This window comes from Mustela nivalis, assembly GCF_964662115.1.
Source record: "Mustela nivalis genome assembly, chromosome: 1".
Classification (NCBI taxonomy): Eukaryota; Metazoa; Chordata; class Mammalia; order Carnivora; family Mustelidae; genus Mustela; species Mustela nivalis.
Window position 1 is genome coordinate 167,718,564 of NC_139020.1, and position 21,299 is coordinate 167,739,862.

General features: G+C 36.7%; 1 protein-coding gene across 7 annotated transcripts in view; it reads right to left on the bottom strand.

Moving 5' to 3' along the window:
- Positions 1-21,299, bottom strand: part of GRM7 (glutamate metabotropic receptor 7) — a 924,866-nt gene that overhangs the window by 447,903 nt on the left and 455,664 nt on the right. For all 7 annotated transcript variants that reach the window (XR_014298757.1, XR_014298758.1, XR_014298759.1 and 4 more), the window contains exons 3-4: positions 12,695-12,836; positions 6,945-7,099 (exon numbers count right to left, since the gene is read on the bottom strand). Coding sequence is in view for 3 of the 7 variants with exons in the window: in XM_082683125.1 (XP_082539251.1) it covers positions 6,945-7,099; positions 12,695-12,836 (297 nt within the window). In the remaining 4 variants the exon portion in view is untranslated. The remainder of the gene's footprint in view (positions 1-6,944; positions 7,100-12,694; positions 12,837-21,299) is intronic.

The window sequence follows — 21,299 nt, forward strand, 5'->3', positions numbered from 1 at the left end:
CAGAGCCAAGCGTTAGATCAGTGTCACTTAAGTCACATGTGCTGACAGAAGAGTATGGGGTTCTCCAGGTGAGAATAGGGGCTGTAGTGAGAAGAGAGAATGGGTGCAGTGTAGGCAGAAATTTAATAGACAATCATTCCCACAATGTTCCTCCTAGAAGGAAACTTTGGGGTGATATAGTTTCATTTATAGGTGAAAAACTTAAGTCCAAGAGAGGGAAAACCCAAATTAAAGTATATTGGAAACTTTATCATTAAATATAATTGGGATGAAAGATTGGTCAGTTAATCAAAAATCTCTATCTTGGTAATGAATCACTAAAAATACATAAATATATTAAATGTTTTAACTCAAAATCCATCTAGTCATGTACACACACACACACACACTCACTAGATAATTTTCTAATGCAGGATCAAGATATTTTTTGTGTAGTTGGCTTCCCTGTCATAATCTTGAAAAAAAAAAACTAATAAAATTCAGTATTGTGGTCATTATTTTTTTTTTAAGATTTTATTTATTTATTTTGACAGAGAGAGAGCACAAGCAGGGGGAGTGGTTGGTAGAGGGGGAGAGAGAAGTAAACTCCCTGATGAGTAAGAAGCTCAATGTGGGACTCAGTCCCAGGACCCTGGGATGATGACTTGAGCTGGAGGCAGATGCTTAACCAACTGAGCCACCCAGGTGCCCCTGTATTGTGATCTTTGGGAAATGAAATAAAATCTTAAAGTTAATTGCACAGTAATTAAGTGTAGTATGTTTCTAGTGTTTATGATTTCCCTCCCAAATCCCCCGTATTTAGCCCACAACTAACAGTGACAAACTTACCAATCTTTCCAAAGAATTAAAATCTGTCTTCTTTGAAACAGCAGCCTCTCTTTTACTCTCTTTGCACTTACTTCACTGGTTTATACAATTTTAATTACATGAAATAATTATGGTAATACATATCTCTGCAATAAACACATTTGGAATCAAAACTAACTAGTTCTTTGTAGCCAAGAATTCAACCAGTGAGACATACTAGAGATCCAACTATTAACTACGAGTGTTCAGGGTACTGGGGGCATGAGACTGCATATCAGGCTAAGAGAATGGATATTTTCTTGTTGATTTCCATATTCACCGGCTAGGAAATGATGGGTGGCCAGACAAGTGAAGCCCGGTAGGAAAGCATCTATCCTAGGAGATGGGAGACAGCATGGCTCCAAATCTGGGCCTTTATACACATAAAGCGAATTGTTCTCAGCTCTCCATAGTTATTTAGGTTACAGGTGTCTCTGTTTACATTTCTTTCCACTTGCTCAAGGCCAACAATCTATAGTTTAAACAACACAAGATGAAAAATAAGATGGTATTTTTCTTCATACACCTATTCTCACCTCTGTGACCTGCCGGCCCTCTCTTTTTCAGTCTGTTCTATTAGTAGAAACAGTATGGTCTGGAAAAGAACTTCCCACTGGCAGGTCTAACACAAACAGAGGCAGCCTTATCTGTGCTTCCTACTTTCTGAGGAGTCAGAGCTGAGACTTCCCTTCTGTATATAGAACACCCTAACAAGTCATCTAATTGAGCCATGGTGCTGATCCTACCCCGAAAGTCTCTTCAGCCTTGGAAAACAAAGGCAAGAAGACCAAGAAGGCAAGAAGTGCTCCAAAGGCGAGCAAAAGGAAAAGTGTGCAGACCCACTTTAAAATTCCTGGAGCGATCCCGAATGAGATCCTGGGAATTCCTGAACATGGTCTTTCTACTAAATGTCCTAGAATACAAAGTAGAAGAGAAACCATTTTGGACATATCTTTCCCCATCCTGAGAAAATTTTAAATTCCCATAAAAATGCAGTTGTTTGCATATTCAGGTGTTCTAGATAGTTTGACATAGAAGAGACAAAAAGACAAATTTAGCTTTTTAAAAATTTACTATATCTCAGATCCTCCAGTAAATGCTAAGGAAGTAGAAGCAAAGATGGGTAATCTCAGGGAACCCATGGGCTGTAGGCACTGCCTCCAAGGTTCAGATTTTAGATCTAAGTGTTACAATGAGCATGGTTATGTCTGGTGCTTGCTGTAAAGGGCGTATGTGACACATTTTGGACTTGGAGAGCAATGAGCTTGCTTTTTGCAGGGTAGAGTAACGCTGAAAAAATTAGGTAGTCTTTTGAAAAGATTAATGATTTGATCTATCGTGAAGAAAAAATTATTTTCCAGATCAGTAGGAAATAGGGAAATGGGAAACCTTAGTGGGCTTTTTTTTAAAATATTTTATTTATTTATTTGACAGACAGGCGGCCCACCTTAGTGGGTTTTAACCAGTGAAAGAATCTGATAAGAATATGAGCCAGGAATCTAGAGTAGGCTAGAGAGGCTCAAGCCACTGACCTGCACCAACATCCTCCTGATCTTTGTTTTGACCTGCATTGTGTCCTGGTCTCTCTTCATCCTTTGTATCTCCATAATTTACAGGCTGGTCTTTCATGGAAAAAATATGGAAATTGAGGGCGCCTGGGTGGCTCAGAGGGTTAAGCCTCTGCCTTCAGCTCAGGTCATGATCTCAGGGTCCTGGGATTGAGTCCCGCATCAGGCTCTCTGCTCAGCGGGGAGCCTGCTTCCTCCTCTCTCTCTCTCTGCCTGCCTCTCTAACTGCTTGTGATCTCTGTCTGTCAAATAAATAAATAAAATCTTTAAAAAAAATATGGAAATTGATCTAAAATGGTATTTTCTTATTTATATTTTTTTCATCATCACTTATCACCTCTAAATTAAGTAGGCACCTCCATGGGAGCAGGGACCTGGTCTAGACTGTCACTTGCTATATCTCACTGTTTAGGTTGGCCCCTGATGCCCTGCTAGAGTTTATAAACTATTTGTAAAAGATTCAATAAAGAAATTGCCATGACACCAAACAGGCAATCCTCTTACTCCTTTCTTATTACACAGGTGATAGCTCTAAAAAGCAGATGTGTTACTCAGAAATAGCCCTGTGATTTAAGGCAATGCTTTCTTTCCTGTCTGTTTTCTCCCATTCCCCTAACAAAACCTTGTGATATGTGTGGAATGTTCCTGGTACTCAAGGAAGGCTAAAGTAGGACACATCTAAATTGGAGCTAGAAATATTTTAGTTCAGCTCTTCATAGCTTTGATCTCTGGCTTTAGGAAAAATGAATTCATTTCAATCTTGAATTAAAAAAGCATGAAATAACCAAGTTTTTTTTTATGCCAGGTCAAGAGCACTTTTTGTCTCTCCTACATATACTGCAGATTTAATTCAGGAACCAAGCTGTTCTGCAGCCCCATTTGAAAGTATCACCAATAGTCAGAGCCATTTTAGTTAGCTTTGAAAATCTACCCTTCATTACGCTCGCTCCCTAATGTTAATGATGATGGCTGAGATGAAAAGATGCTGGTCCATGATCCCTGTTGACTATAATTAGAGGATGCTTTGGACGCCTATTCTCAGAGAAGCAGAGCACTTTGTAGAGCAAAGAGTTGAAGGCAACATGGGCACTATTTTTTTTTCCTCTGAGAATTTGCTGGGGGCTGGAGAGGATGACAGAGAATCCCAGTTAATGGGGCAACAGAAGAGAGAAACGTGCCAGGGATCCCTTGGCTCATCAGACAATTCAGAGAAACTAAATATTACAGAAGTGTTTTGGCTCAGGAGCTGGAGGAAAGCTGCCAAGTTGTGGAGACATTCTCCAGATATCCTCTGACTGCCGGGCAGCCATCGAGGCCACAGCTGACCTTTCCCGGGCACAATTCCTATCATCACCCAATTGAAAGGGGGAAGAACAACACACTTGGCTAGCAAACACAGAGGCCCTTTATTCTATAAAGGAAGAATAAATATAGATAAAAGATAAAAGAAGATGAGCACTACTTTCACAGAGACCGCGTGCTTACTAGCAATTTGGCCTAAAGCAATTTATTGTTAATTATTCATGGAGATAGAGAAGAGACCAGCCAAAAATTCAGAACTTTGCTGAACATGTTCAAAATATAAATCTAAAGAAAAGAATCATGTTGATTACTGCTTGGCCTCTTCCTGTTTACATCTGTACATATAGCATTATAAAACACAAAGATACAGGGATATAGCAGTGTTATAAATATTTGGAGGATGTTCCAAGGCACTAGAAATCAATATAGAACATTCATCAGAAAGAAAAAAAAAATAGACAGGAGAGGAAAACTTATTTGCCCATACAGAATGTGCTTGATTATCACTTTCATTTGTGATATTTCATAGCTTGGTTCAGAAACTTTCAGAAAAGAAAGCATTTCTTTTTTTACTTCCTCAGGAGTGTGTCACTGCAAATGTACAGCCACAGTCTTGATGTCTCATCTCCTGGGTGAACAAATCCATGCTGTTCTTTGTAATAATGTATATAAACAATATTGGTTAGACAGAGGCCACACACACCAGCTACCAAAAAGTCTTCATTTCTATCTGGGTAAGGATGGAGAGTTTTGTATAAAGAGCTGCTGCTCCATCACATCCCAATATTCCTATTGCTAACAATATTTCTCTTTCATTTTGTTGTTTGGGATTCTCTCTTTCTCTCTCTCTCTCTATGTGTGTGTGTGTGTGTGTGTGTGTGTGTGTGTGTAATTTCTTTTTACAGATTTAGGATGCTGTTTGTGTCTGATTTAAGAACTCTGTGTATGAAAGAAAGAAAGAAAGAAAGAAAACTGTGTATCCGTAAACACATAAATACATAGCAGGAATTGTTTTTCAAAAACTTTTTAAAAACTTCAAGAAACATAGTAATTTCCATAAATATCATGAAACTGGAGTTGGTAACCATGGAGTATGGGCATCCATGTCTATGCAGCATCTACAGCTGAGGAAGGAAGGATCTTACTCCTTTCTTGCTTGCTTTGGCTCTCACCCAACTCCTACTCATCACCTCTTCATAAAGTCACCTGAGTGAACTTTCTTTGATCACATCCACTTTTGAGATGCTGCCCAAACTTTAAGAATAAAGAACACATTCCTTAGTATAATTTCAAGACCCTTCATAATCCAACTCAGGCCAATTTTTCTACTATATTTTATGCGAGGACTTGAGGTAGTCTGTGATTCCTCCATCCATTCCAGCATCCAACCACATCCATCCACTTAAAAATCTGCCATATGCAGGCCAAGTTCTAGGTGCTGGGGGTACAATGGAGGGGTTGCATAAGAGATATGTTTCCAGACAGAGACAACTAAAGAAGTACTACAATGGTAGGGGTCATGTAGGATGCTGTAGAAGGAATAGAAAGGGCTTCTAACTCAAACTTAGCTGGGGTGGAATAGTCACTTGTAGCCTCCAAGGAAAATTAATATCTCAGCAGAGACCTAAAGGATAGAAAGGAGCCAATCGGGCCAATGGTGTAGTGACTGGAAATCTGGGGGAGAAAAGAGTTCTCCCAATGCATTGTAAATGAGAACACTTTTAAAGAACTGTAAGAATTTCAGAACCATAATGCAAGATTATTTTGCAGAATGAATTATTTACTGTTACCCCAGGGTGTCCATCACTCTTCTGTTCCTGCCCGTAGGTTGGGAGTACAAGACATTCTTCTCATTGCTTGCTAGATGAACTACAAAGTCATCATTTTACCGTCTCTCAGGAATATTCCCAACCACACCCTCACCACTGGAGAGACACTTCCACAGTCTTTCCTTTGTGCCCTGTGGTATCTATTCCATACTGCGCTTACACAGTATCTCATTTGACCTAGTCATTAGGTATTTTTGACACCTTCTCTCAGCCCTGTATGCTTTGAAGTTAAGAGTTTTGTCCTTATCTTGTTTTTCCAACTTTTGTAACAGAGCAAGACACACAGCGGATACTCAAAATTTTGAGTAAAAAGGAGTAGAGATAGTTAAAATGTTGTCTTTTGTTTCTGAAACCCATCTGCAAGTGCATTGGTCTGTGTTATAAGATAAGCAATCTTCTCAGGACACGTTCTGTGGAATGAAATGAATTCTAAGACTCCCAAGGAACACATGGGTGACTCATGGGATCTTTATCTCCCCCAGATAACACAGAAAGGCAACAGTGACAGAACCACAACCTGGCTTGTTTAAAAAGGTCTCCACAGACCATGCAGTTTTCTGGGGAGAATAATTAATTATATTGGACTGGAGACAGAATGGAAAGAAATGCAAATATTTGATCCCCTTTTGAGTAAGAGGATAGAGGCTTTTTTAATGTGCAAAGCCAGCATGTTTTAGGGAATCTTTGGAGACCTGGCCCATCAGAAAAGAAACACAAAGAACAGCAGCAGAGGAGCTCCTTTTCTTTACAATATCTTCTTTTAGAAAAAAGTTTTCTTTTCAAATTAAAGGAAAATGTAAATTATAATCAACAACTTTCCTTAGATCAGAAGGATGCTAATAAAAACCCTCTCCTCCTTCTTCCTCTTAAAGAATCATGAAGCAGCAAGGAAGGCAAGGAAAAGAAAGGGCAGTGATTTAGGAAGGCTCAAGAAAGAGAAAGAGAAAGTGAGAAAAAGTGCCCATTGTGGGCACTGGAAGAAACCCCACAAGGTAAAGAGGGAAAGGATCCCTGTAGTTATCCTGCTATGGAATGGATACATTGCAAAGGGAAAATATTCTCTCAGAAAATGCAGTTCACTTAAGTACACTTGGATTGTGTTATTACTTTACTTATTAATGGTAATGTTCTTCTCTCGGAACGCTCTGGTGCCATAATGAAAAAAAAATATGCTAATTATTATAAAAATACATGATCTCTTCAAAAGAGGAATATCAACAAAAGAACAGACCAGATATATGGCTTGATTTGCATTTCATGACTACATGTTTGAAATTATACTGCATAATTTTTAAATTATGTGGAAAAACACCAAACCCTCAAAGAGACACATGATTTAGCCATCCTTCCTGGCACAAACCACTCTCTTAGTGTGTTTTACAACTGAAAAAAGCCATACCTTCTACAGTTGCTCGCTTGGGCTGAATGGTAATGGCTCCTTCTGCAATATCTTCATGCTGATGCAGTGGGTTGATTTTGGATCCCCAGCTGTCTGATCCTACCCAAAGAAAATGGCCCACTTGGTCAGCTCTCTTGGCTGCTGCAAGGATCTGCCTGTGAAAAAGAACACGAGACATTATATTAATGATAAGGAGCAGCTGCTAAACATATATGTATTAGTAATGAAGCAGAAGAAAAGCAAGCTACCAGTTCTCAAAAAGTAAGTAGTCAATGGCAAAAAAAAAAAAAAAAAAAAAAAAAAAAAATAGTATGCCTTAGGATTTATATCTTACTTATATAAAGAAATCTTAAAATACACTAAGAAAAATAATCAAAGCAGCTTGAGGAAAATACACAAGAAACATTGAAAGTCAAAAGAAAAAAGGAGAAATATAAATAACCAGTAAGCTGGAGATAAATATTCATATAGATTAGAAAGAAGGAAAATATAAATTAAGGAAAGAAAATCACATTTGGTTCTCATGTTGGCCAAAAGATTTGTTTTGGTTTGGTTTGGATTGAGAGTTTGGGCATGGGGCTGGAGAAATGAGTGCTTGCATTCATTGCTGGTGGTGTGTATAATTTCTGGAAAGCAACAGGCCAATCTAAATTAAGGGTCTTAAATTATTAAAATAAACATGTATATTATACTTGAAAATTTTACAGCCCATATTTATAAATAAATATAGTACACGAATAAAAAGGGCAACAAGGCAAATAAAACAAAAGGAAACTAATCATTCATAGTAAAGTTATTAAAAATTTTTTTTGAAAGAAGAAGTAGATAAGAGGTAATTGTAGATCAGAAGAAGCTACAACTAAAGCTCCTTTGGTGGGCTGTACCACAGGAGTAGCAGTTTCTTTGTTTCTCAAGACTTGGAGATACTAAGTACCACAAAAGTACATGGCCAAATAAAAGAGAATCAGTTGAAAGGTTGTATATAAAATAGCAAAACCTTAGTTTCTTTGTTTTTCTTCCAGGCAGAAAATGGAATGGTAATTTAGTAATAAAATTTTAAGGAATAGGTTCTGATATTGTAAACATCAAAATACCAGAAGGTTGTGAGTTAGAGATGGTGAGCTGAAGGTGAAGGGAAGGAAGGTAAGTTAAATTTAGCACTAAGTACTGAAATGGTAAGATCCTCTACGAAATCTACACTTCTGCTGACAGAATGTTGGAAACTAAGGGAGTGTCACCGGAGGTAGAAAATAACTTCTCTGGAAAAATATGGACCCCCCCTAGAAAAAGAATTCTATATAACTGACATAGAAAGACCCTCTAATGGATGGCAACTTGGATGTCTGACCAGTCCGCCAAAGGTCTGAAGTCTGAAGGGACAGGACTCTGCTGTTTGCATCAAAGTATTTCCAGTCATATTTTAATTTTTTAATATGTGCATGTATAATTTTAATAAAAATCAATGTAATCAATTATTTGTACCCTTGACCTAGAGATATGATTTCTACTAATCTGTCCAAAGGAAATGATCAAATACTCTCCAGAAACATATGTTCATTACTGCAGACAGCCTCAGTGCAAAGCAGCAGGGAACTGTCTGAATAAATGACAGGGAGGATAGACTGGGAAACAATTAGAATATACTGAGTAAGATTTCCACAAGCACTTGTTAAAAAGAAAAATCAATTTAAAAAATTGCAAGAGATTATCCAACTCATATATAAGAAAAAAGCTGCCTAGATGTTGCTTGTATGTGTGTATATACACACAGGAGTATAAAGCCATCTAAGAGCACAGAAAAATAACGATAATACACAATGTATTGTTAGCCTAATATTTCACCTGGATGTCACTGCTGAGATTGAAGAAGTTGCAAAGGTGGCCAGAAGCCAAGTAAAACATGAAAAAAGACAAAACTACATAAATGCAAAAAGTGGATGTTCATTTTAATATAAATGGAAAAGTGTGGGTTTATTGACAATAATAAACAAGATTAAACCATTTAAAAATACTTATGGCATCAAAAGTGACATGTGAATTACAAAAAGTGGGAGATAAAAAGCAGGATATTGTTTTGGGGGAAAATCCATGTATGTTTAGAAAAAAGTGCTGGCAAACATTAACCCAGAATTTTATGCTATCTCTGAGTATTGGGATTGTAAATTTTATAGGAAATTATTTAACCTTTTTTTTTTCTAGATAATCAGGAGACAAAGTAAACTTAATGGCTCCTTTCAATAAAGAGCAACAACAACAAAAGAAACTTTTCCTTTTTCTAGTAGATATACAGTAACTAGGTATTATTTTTATTATCAGAATAAAGTATTTCAGAAAAAGGATTCACCCTTGTCTTAAATCCAAATTATCAGTACCCGTGACTTACTTTGCCTTTATTTTAGCTTTAAAATATAGACATTACTGTCTTCTCACTGCCATTCTCTTACAAAGTATTTGAAGTTAATGTTCTAAAAAATCTCAGATTTCCCATTTACAGTGTAAATCTTCTGAAAAAATAAATAATATAACACTGTGAGTTAACAGTACTCTTCAGACATCCATGTATTTAAGATCATGTTTTGGAAGGAAATTATATATGTACTTAAATTTTATCACTGTACTCAAGAACTATTTCTGCTATCACTGCTATGAATCACAGTATGCAATAATATTCAGCACACAAACCCCAAAACAAAAGAATGAGCATACTTATTGTGCAGATTGTATGCAGTTTTACATCCTAAATTTAAACTTCACATTACCTACATGTCAGGAGTATTAAAAAAAAAAATTTGTCATCAGAGCTATTTGTGGTAATTTTTTTTTTTTAAAGATTTTATTTATTTATTTGACAGAGAGAAATCACAAGTAGGCAGAGAGGCAGGCAGAGAGAGAGAGAGAGGAGGAAGCAGGCTCCCTGCTGAGCAGAGAGCCCGATGCAGGACTCGATCCCAGGACCCTGAGATCATGACCTGAGCCGAAGGCAGCGGCTTAACCACTGAGCCACTCAGGCGCCCAATTTGTGGTAATTTTTTATGTGACATGTACAATGTATGTGGAGATAAACACAAAGCCACACTTATCAATGTATTACATATTGGAAAATATATAAAATATTTATGAAAAGCATTTATGAGATAAAAAAGATATCAACAGAGATGAATAAGATACAAGCAAAACAACAACAACAACAACAAAACAGCAACAACAACAACAATACAATGACCCAAGAGTAATATTATGAAAACAAAATCTTTTAAACAACTATAACTCAAAGTGTAGATGAAAAATGCCCTAAGAGCACCACTAGAGAATTTTTAAGGAGAGAAGTAATACATTTAAGGGGTTGCCAGAAACAGTTTCATGGAGAAGGGCATGTTCAAGTTAGATTTTGAAAAACAGACAATTTCAACAAGTAGAGAAGGAGAGAAAAAACAGCATGAATAAAGGCCACGGGGAGGAGCAATCAGGGCTGTGTGGGACCAGAGCCATGTATTCTGGGTGTGGTAGTGGGTGAGTGGAAGTGGGGTCTAAATGTTAAATTAGGAACACATTCTAAAGCATTGTGAAGTCCAGACAGAGAAGTTTGTATTTAAATTATTAAATAGAGTTCATTAGCATAGTGACTTTACTCATTCATTTATTCAGTACTGTTCCTTGAGCATTTACTCTGTACCGAACACCATGATAGGAACTGAGGATACAGAAGGAAGTTAAATGAGGCATCAGCTCTGCCCCGGAGATGCTTAGGGACTTGCAGAGAAGGTGGATACTAAGCAAAGGATCAAGTGATGTAAAATAACATCAGTGACATTCACTATGAAGAATGTGCCAAACGTGCATTTTGTAGAGACATCTTCCTTCAGAAAGCCACACTAGAGACGCACCATTATGAGAAAGTAAGGCAGGAAAAGCCTTCCAGGTGTGTGTGAGAGAGCACACAAAAACCAGGAATGAGGAAACACAAAACGTGAAGGAGCAGGGAATGAAATAGGTTAAGAACGGTAGGACGAGGCTGGATAACTACAAAAAGAGCTCAGAAGGATTTTCATTTGGAAGAACTGAGGCTCAGAAGTTGGGAAGCAGAAGGGGGCAACTGTGGGGCAACTTCCCAAAGTGACACAGTGGGCATTAGTAAAACACCACACACCTATCTCAATGTCAGGTTTCATTAGCTGTCAGTTGAATAGTCCTGCTACCTGTGATCAGAGCTGAATACTGGGAAAATGATGGATGGATTCAGGGGCAGCAGTTAGGGGGCACGTGGAGGAGAGAGACACAGAACTAGGAGGCTTGTGATGAGGACAATGCAGTAATCCAAGCAGGATGCAATAATGGCCTGGGCTCTTAAACTTTCTCTTAATAAATGATATCCACCTTCAAATTAAGTATTATATTTTATCTAAGACAAATACTAAATAACTCCATACAGTTTGCTCACATCAGTGGAGATATAAACTAGCACAAACTCTTTGGAAAACTATAATCATACTGGGACACACCTTGTCCTGGAAAAGTTTTTTCTGGGGATTTATGTTAAAAACACATTAGTAAATATATAAAATTATGTAATTCCATATTAACATATTATTGTGTTATATTAATATTATATATCCAACTCTTGCATAGAATGTTTATATTAATATGATATATTTGTATATTTATATTTGGGTGCACAGATTTTTGTAAAAGGAAGTTTACCACAGTGTTATTTATGATTGCAAAAGTCTGTAACCAAATGTCAGTCAATAAGGGAGCATTTAGATAAATGACAACATACATGTAAAATGAAATTCTGCCTAGCTATGAAAAGACTGAAGAGATAGGTACTGACATTTATAGACATCCATGATAAAATAGTAAGTAAAGGCTAGCAGGGAAGAGAACAAGATGTACATACAATATGCATCATTGTGCAAAGAGATGCAGACTGTCTCTAGAAGAATATTCAATAACCTAGCCATTAGCCATTGCATCTAAAGAGAACTTGTTAGCTAAGGGCAGGATGAATGGCACTTTTTTTTTTTATAACCTAGATTTTTAAAATAGTTTTTTAAGCAGGTGTAATTGCTGTTTATTTTAAATAAATAAATATTATGGAACAAGGTGGTAGTGGGCAGAAAAGAAATCAGGCACATTTGTTTCTGTCTTAGAAACACATTCTGGGCATGTTATCTTCTAGAAACAAAGGTTAACTCAGCCTGGCTTGGCCAAGAATGCAAAGAATGAGAAAAAATGGGGAGTCGAGATACCAGTTGAATTTTTGTCTCCAGGGAGGATCGAGGTAAGAAAAGAGAGGAAGAAATGAATTAGAGACATACTGGTAGACAAGGTTGGTTTGGAACATACTGGGTCTAAAGCGGTAGCAATACAGCCAGAATTGTATGACTTTTTTTTTTTTTTTTTCTTTCCTTTTACATTAAGAGGAACCATTCTTTGGATAAAAGTCTGTTACATTTGGATATATTTTTAATAAAAGAATCTTTAAAAGGTCTAGTGGTTTTCTCTTTTTACAAGTAATTGAATACATTTATTTTGCTAATAGAGGGGGAAGACATGACAGCAACACAGTGCTGCTTCCATAGTTTGCTCTAACTACTCCTGTAAGGGAAACAGCACGAACAGACTTTGCCACTGTGTAATTATAGATTTGCTTCTGTGCTATCTTTTCCCCTTTCTCTGCCAGTATCCTGATCTTTCTGTCTCCTAAAGTTGCAGCATGCATATTAATGAATTTCACCAGTCATCCTTACTTTATATCCTCATCGTTGGCAAAAATCACGACGGCCCTGGAGTTGGGGGTGTCCAGGAGCTGTTTGATAATTCTATCAAAGTCAATAGTTCTGTCTTTGCGTTCTTGGGGGATTCTCACGGACTGTGCAATGCAGAGCCCACCTGTTTAAGAAAAGAAAGCAGAGTGTCAATAAAGTTCCCTCAGACATACCAAAGGAACCAGGGTGAGTAGCTGGGGAGGAGAGAATTTTGAATTCTGAGTGCGCAGCACTCCCTTGGTGATCTGAATGAGGAAGCCTTAAGATGTCATGCCAAGTCCTGAGCCGCTATTCATACTTGGTGCACCTCCCATGACATTGCACAGCCTGATTTTCTTAGCACTGCACTTGTAAAGGACTAATGATGCCCAGGAACACCAGTGATATCAATTGTGGGGAAGTAGATTTAGGCTGACAAACTGGGTGGGGGAAGGTCTTTAAAATGAATGCAATATAACCACAAGAAAACTGCAATCAATACACTACAGTAAAAATGTACTGAAAGACATAAAACTCAGGTGAATTTCTGTGGCTTTTCTGGTCTTTGCATTCCCAGGACTTTTTTCACCTTCATAGTCATCCCAACTTTTAAAGGTCAGAGTCAATGGAATAAATCTAAAAATAAAACTACAGCAAGAACACCAACGACTAAATCAGAGCAACAAACTATGAGTGACCACATACAATGTGCCCAACCTTCAAATATGTGTTTTATGTATATTATCCCATATTAAAATTTCTTAAAGTTATTTAGTAATATGTATTTTTTGTTAGAATGTAAGGGGATTAAATAGAAAAATAGATTTGTTGACTCCAGACTTCTCAGATCTGTGATGATATTAATTATCATTACAAATTTCAAGACAGGGTAACATGTAGTAGTTTACTAAGCAATTGATACAGTCCTCGCTACCTCTTGCTTAGTAGCAGCCCCTGGATCTAGTATTTTATAAAATACACTTTAAAAAAGGCTGATATAGGTGAAAGGGGTAGAGGGAATACTTGTAGAAAGGTAACAAAATCCATCCAATGGACAGAAGACCTAGAGGCCAAGACAAATGGATAAACTTGTTCTTGTAATGTGCTGGGGAGGTAGTTATTATCAAGCTTACACCTCGAGCATGGACAGCTGGGTGAATGGTACTAGGCTTCCACAAACAGAAAACTATGAACTCTAATCCAAAGTTGAGCTCCATTACACTTTTAGCTTGATTAGTGTTAGTTCTCTGTAAGTGGCTCTTAATTTTCAGGTATGCATAAAATCTCTAATGGTCATTTTTCAAAATGTAGAGTTTCCAATAACATTATCAACCAACTTGACCTAATTAACATTTATAGAATAATCCATAGGACAACAGAACAGTATACATTCTTTTCAAGTGTAAATGAAACATTCATTAACCATACTCTGGGCCATTAAAAAAACAATAATAACAAATTTAAAAGCATAGAAATTGTACAAAGTATGTCACCATGCCTAACAGAATCAGACTAGAAATTAATAACACTTGGAAATTGGAAAACACACTTCTAAATAACTTGTGGGTCAAAGAGGTATTGTCAAGGGAAATCTGAAATATTTAAAACTAAATGAAAATGAAAGTGGAACATACAAAATGTATAGATTACAACTAAAGTGGTATTTAGCAGGAAATACATAATCATCAAATGTTTATGTTAGACAAGAGACAGCCAAAATAGAAACCTAAGCATCTATTTAAGAAATAAGAGGGAAAGAGAGCTAACTAACCACCTTCCCAAAAAAGCAGAGAGGCATGATAAAAGAGCAAAAAACAATGAAACAGAAATCAGAAAAAATAAGAGAGAAAAATCAGTAAAATTAAAAGCTGCTTCTTTGAAAAGATTAATAAAATAGATAAATCTCTAGTCAAAGCTGACAAAAAGGAAAGAAGCCACAAATTATCATGTCAGAAAGAAGAGGGGCTAACCTTACTGACAAATCCCACAGACAGCAAAAGGTTGTAAGGGAATATTTTAAATTATTTGATACCAATATATTTAGCAATTTAAATGAAATGAATGAATCTCTTGAAAGACACAAATTATACAAACTGAGGGCAGAGTGGATAATATTAATAGTTCTATATATATTAAGGATAACAAATTCATAGACACAGACACACACTTAAAAAAAAAAAAAAAAGACCCAGGCTCACATGGTTTCACTGATAAATTCCACCAAACAGTTAAGGAAGAAATAAAACATGATTTATATATAATTTCTAAATGAAAATAGGAAAGGGGAGAAAATAACTTATTTAATAAGGTTGCTATTACCCTAATACACAAATCAGATGAAGATATTATTAAAAAAAGACCAATATCATTTATGAACATACTTGCAAAACTCTTAAGAAATACTAACAAAATAAATCCAGCAATATACAGTAAATAGTAATATATCATACATAACCAAGTGGATTTAACCCTAGGAAAGCAAAGTTGATTCATTATTTTAAAATCAAGCATTATAATTTATATATGTTTAAATTAATAAGAAAAACCATATAATCATCTTAATACATATGGAAAAAACACTAAACAAAATTCAATATACATTCATGATAAAAACTATGACCAAGGATTAGATGAGACCTTTCTAAGCCTAACAATAGGCATCTACAAAAAGCCTACAATAAGCATCACATTTAATAGTAAGAGATGACAAGGCAATTTTGTCCTATCTTAAAACTCTTATACAACATTGTACTGGATGTCCTTGTCAGAGGAATAAGGAACAAAAAAGAAAAGTAAAGAAACAAAAGACAAACAGCTGGCAAAAGAAAAAAATAAAATTCTCTCTATTTGCAGATGACATGATTGTCTATGTAGAATCTTCTAGAATTAAAAGGTGAGTTAAGCAAAGTTGTGGGATATAAACTCAAAATACAAAGGTCAATGATATATCTACAGATCAGCAAAGAACAACTAGGATTTTAAAGAAAAAAAATATCATTAACAATATCACCTAAAATGTAAAGGAGCTATATTCTAAAAACTATAAAACATGGCTGAAAGAAATTTTTAAAAATCATTTATAGAAACTCTCCCCGATTTCATCTATAAATTCAATGCAATGTTAGTCAAAATCTCAGCAAGCTTTTTTTTTTAATTTATTTTTTTAATTATTAATTTTTTATTTTTTATAAACATATATTTTTATCCCCAGGGGTACAGGTCTGTGAATCACCAGGTTTACACACTTCACAGCACTCACCCAAGCACATACCCTCCCCAATGTCCATAATCCCACCCCCTTCTCCCTAACCCCCTCCCCCCAGCAACCCTCATTTTAAAAATATGTATCAATAGCTAATTCTAACATTTATACCAAAAATGAAAGGAACCAGAGTAGTCAATACAATTGAAAAAGAGCAACAAAATTGGTGAACTTGAACTACGTAAATTCAAGACTTACTATCAATCCCAACCTGCAGCTGCAGTAATCAAGACAGTGTGGGATTGTGAAAAGGAAAGACACTTAAGATCAATGGAACAGAAAAGAGGTCCAGAAATAGACCAACACAAACATAGTCAACTGATTGTTGGCAAAGGTGCAAAGGCAATCAGTGGAGAAAGGATATTCTTTTCAAAAACTGATGCTGAAAAAAGTGATATTCATATATAGAAATAATCTTGAAAATACTTCATGCTGCATGTAAACATTAACTTCAAATGGATTGATAGACCTAAGTCTAAAATATGAAACTATTAAACATTTAGAAGGAGAAAAAGGGAAATCTGCCCTGGTCTTAGCTTTTGTAGAGTTTCTGAATATGCGATCAAAAGCACAAACCATAAAGAAAAAAAAAGATAAATCAAATTTTATGCAAATTTAAAACTTTTGTTCTATGAAAAATAGTATTAAGAAAATGAAAGCACAAGCCAAAGACTGGGAGATAATCACACGCCTAATCAAAGACTGGTATCTACAATATATAAAGAACTGAAACTCAGCCATAGAAAAAAAGAGGAAGTAGGCAAAATATCTAAATAGACACATGCACAAAAATAGATGGCAATTGAGCACAGGAAAAGAAGTTCAACACCAGTCATTAGGGAATTGTTAATTAAAACCACAAAGATATACTACTACAATACCTCCTAAAACAGCTTTAAAAAACAGCAATATCAAATTCTGGAGAAGATGTAGAACAATAGGAATGTCTGTTCATTGCTGGAAGGGATGTACAACGGTACAGCCACAGTGGAAATCAGTTTGGCAACCCCAAAATGTTAAATATAGAGATAACATAACAAGCAGCAGTCAGTTCCAATCCTAGGTACTTATCCAGATGAATTGAAAGCTGGTGCTCACACAAATGTTTATAGGAATTTTATTCATAATCACTAAAACTGGAAACAACTAAGGCATCTGTCAACAGGTAAAGAGATAAACAAACTAGTACATGCTTACAACTGAATCCTACTCAGCAACAACAAGGAACTGCTGATTTGTGGATGAGCATGAATACACTTTAAAAGCATTTTGCTAAGTGAAAGAAGCCCCACTGAAAAGGCTACATATTGTGTAATTCTGTTCATACGAACTTCTAGAGAAAGCAGAACTATAGGGGTGGAAAATAGATCCGTGGAATCCAAGGGTTGAGGGGAGGGGTTGAGTACAAAGGGACCCCACAAGGGAATTTGGGGGTAATCGAAAAATTCCGTATGGTACTATGGTAGTAGATGCATGACTCCACAAAACCTTAAAAACAACACACCATGATAACCAGACTTGTGCAAAATTTAAAAAGTCATCCAGGATGCCAGGGAATCCTAGAGTGGAATGTGGACTGTGACAAATGAATTAAGTGTATTACTAACATATGAGGAAATTTTACTGATGGAGATGAATAGAAAATAAGTTGACCTAAGTACCTTAAAAATTGTATTTTGACTGGAAACTCTAAAGCTAGAGAGTAAAAGAATTGAACATAAAATGGTACTCCGATTTGTATATTGTCTGCAGGGATATGAGTTAGCAATTCTGGAACTGCTTTCCATGCTCGAGTTGAACAAAACAGTAAATGCATGGTAGATAACATGAGCCAGGGTTCTCACTGTAAAGAATTTATGCACAAGCAGGAAAGTAAGGCTAGCATGAACCATGTGGTGCCAGAAAGGGTCTGAACTATCCGTGGAAACTCACGTTTTAGATGGATGCTTGTATCCATGGGTTACTACACAATGTCCACTGAGAGAGCTTAGAGGCAATGACAGTCGAGAGCAATCAGCCCTCCTAGGACCCCAGTGTTGGTTTCGAAATCCCACCTTTCAACAAAAAGATGGTTCTTTCTCTTTGAAGAAATGACTGATTCTAAGGCTAGGGCAGGGCAAACACAAGATGAGCCTAGAGTGTCAGGAAGTAAGAAGAACACAAAAGAAAAAGAAAGTTATGGGTACATCAATAGGACACAGATGCCACCTAAAAGCGTGTCCAGTGAGCAAAGCTAGAACAATATGAAAAACAAAATAAGTAATGATGGTATTAAATGATTATCCAAAGAATACAATACAGTATTTCAGTATGAGACCATACTGAAAATAAATAAATAAATAAATAAATATATACATAAGAGAGAAGGAATTAATTTTCTGTACAGAACAATTCCAAGTAATAAATTAGGAAGGAATGAGAGAAATGCAATATCACCCTGAGAACATGACAGTTAATAACGCTGCACAAAAGAGGCACCGATAGATGCTCAAGTTAGTGTGGAAAACTGTAAGGAGATGCAGAACATTTATATAGCTTAAATGTTATTTTCCCCCAAATATTTATTAATTACTCTGGTGGTTTTAACATATGCCTACAACCTCTTTGATCCCCTTTCTTCAAAGAGGTGGAGATTAATTCCTCTACCTTTGAGTTAAAGCCACACTTGGTGACTTGCTTCTAAAGAATATAGGAAAGGAAAAATAGTAACTTTGGAGTAGAGAAATTCCCAGACAGCAGATCACTTTAACTGGATCATTAAGTTAACAGCACTACTAAGTAATGAATAAGGTGCTGCTGGCTGATTTCACGTCATCCCTGTGATGATAAGGGCACTCCATTTCTGTTTTAGTCTTCCCCCAAACCCATAACCTTCATCTAATCATGAAAAAATATAAAAATTCAAACTGAAGGACATTCTGCAAAAACCTGACTTGTGCTCTTCAAAACTGTGAAAGTCACAAAATAAGACTGAGAAACTGAAAACTGAATTGGATCTTGGGACAGAAAGACATTCATGTAAAAACTAGTAGCATCTGAATAAAATCTGTAATTGAGGTAGTATTTTTTCCATTGAGACATGTACACTGGCTATTTAAGATATTAATATTCGGGGTAACTTGGGGAAGGGAAGGGTAGAGAGGAATTCTATCTTTGCAACTCCTCTGTACATCTAGAATTATTTTGTTGTATACATATATATGTATACATCTACCTATCTACCTATCTATCATCTACTTATGTAATCTACCTAACTACCCATGTACCTGCCCAGGTCTTATCTCTGGAACACTTATTTAGTAAGTAGTACAGCAGGTCCAAGAATCTGAATTTTTAGCAAGAGCTCTAGGTAAGTGATTCTAAGGCATTAGTTCACCTAGAGGACTTGTTAAAACACCCATTTCTGGCCCCACTTGGAGAGATTCTCATTCAGTGGGTTTGGTAAGGCTTGTGAATTTGCGCTTCTAACAGCTTCTCCAGTGATTCTGGTGCTGCTGGTCTGGTGGCAGCCAGAGAAGACTGCTCTAGGTGAGATGGCTGCAGGTGGCTAGGGGAGCAGGTTCTGAGAAGCACTGGCTTGGGCACTCCAAACTGGCTATATATACCCAGCTTAGGCAGACGTAGCATACTTGTATACATATTCTAGTCAAATGTTTTTAGAGAGCTCTTAGGAGGGTGAGATAGGGAGAAGGAAGGAAAGGAAGGATCATAATGCTTTGTTACAAGGTTTACAATAATGCAGAGAGAGAGAACAACAGGAGAAATCCCTGGGACGACAGTCTCCATGCCATAATTCCTCCAACTCTGGAAAACATCATGGAGAAATGAACCATCTGCAAACTGTCCTGGGGCTGCTAGGGAGAAGTAATGGCTACTTTACCCACCTTCTCAGCAGGAGAAGGGGAATAATTCTGGATGGAAACCCAGCTTCCCATCAGGATTCAATTACAGCTGAGTGATTAAGCAAATTAGAGCAAACTCCATTTGGCGATGTGATTAGTGGAGGGGCGGTCTGCACTCACGGATTTAGGGCCCACCCAGTGCACACCGGAGGAATCCATGCATGGAGCTTTGTGATTGCAGAAATGAGCTGCTCGTCCCCTATCATACAGAACTGCCCACAGGTGTTCAAAATCAAACAACTCAACAGAAGAGAGAAATTGGCTATTAACATGTTAATGGGAGCGAACATCTTCATAAAGCTAAAATCTTAAAAAAGAAGATTAGAAAACAAAGGATGAGAAATAAACAAGCTGTTTTGATCTGTTCTTAGAAGGCTTGAGCAGTGCCTCATAGAAAGTTGGTCACTTCATTTGCTTCAGATTTATAAGGGAATTTTAGGTATATTGTACATATATGACATCACCTCAAGAATTCAATCGAAAGTGTATCATGCTAGAAATGTGTCATTGTGAGAAAGTAATGCAAGTCTTATTTCTATTCCAGCAAGTAATGAAATGATCTGCACAGATGCACATGCACACCCACACACTTGAGGCGTCTGATATCAGTTAGCTTATTTTTCAACAATGGTGGTTAACCCAGCAGTCCACATTCTCCTCTGACCTGTGACCATCTTTTCTTCCTAAACTGCTGCCCTACTGAATACTCACTTTCTCTCTATGGTTTGTCTTTCAGCTTAGACCCTCACAGTGGATTCAGCTTGCCTGCTGTTAACATCTCGGATGTAATTGAGGCCACCAAAGTATATAGGCAACCTATATCCAGAAAAATAATTGTTCAATATCAAGAGCTAAGAATCTCACTTGTGAGGGGCATTTCATAACTCACATGAAAAGTAACTGGAGTTTTATGGTGCAAGTTGGCATTGCAACTGCCAAATTAATTTTCACTTCTGTGGGGAGTAAACATATAGGGGAAAAATGAACAGTTTCATCATAAATGGTGCAAACGAAGAGGCATGTCACAGACAGGATAACATCATTCATGTCATGCCAGCTTTACCTAAGAAAGCCACTGTCAGTGGCTTGAGGGGGTAGATACAAGCCACTGAGGTAATGGAAAGAATTTCAGAGTCCCGGAAATCAATCTGCTTCTCAATTTGAAGCTGGAAACTGGTCAGTTTTCTGTCTGGCCATGGTAGCTAGCAATCTATAACAGCAAGAAGAACGTCAGAAGTTAGACCACAAATGACTTCCATTAGAAATATTTTTCTCTCTCAAATGAGAATGGATACTTTTCCATCTAATAAAGCAGAAGCAATAGGAATCCATTTAACATTTGCAGCTCAATCTTGTCAGAGGTTATACATGATACAGTTCTACTGATGATTTGCTCTATTATTTAGGTCTGCCATTCAATTTAGAAAATATTTATTGAGACTCT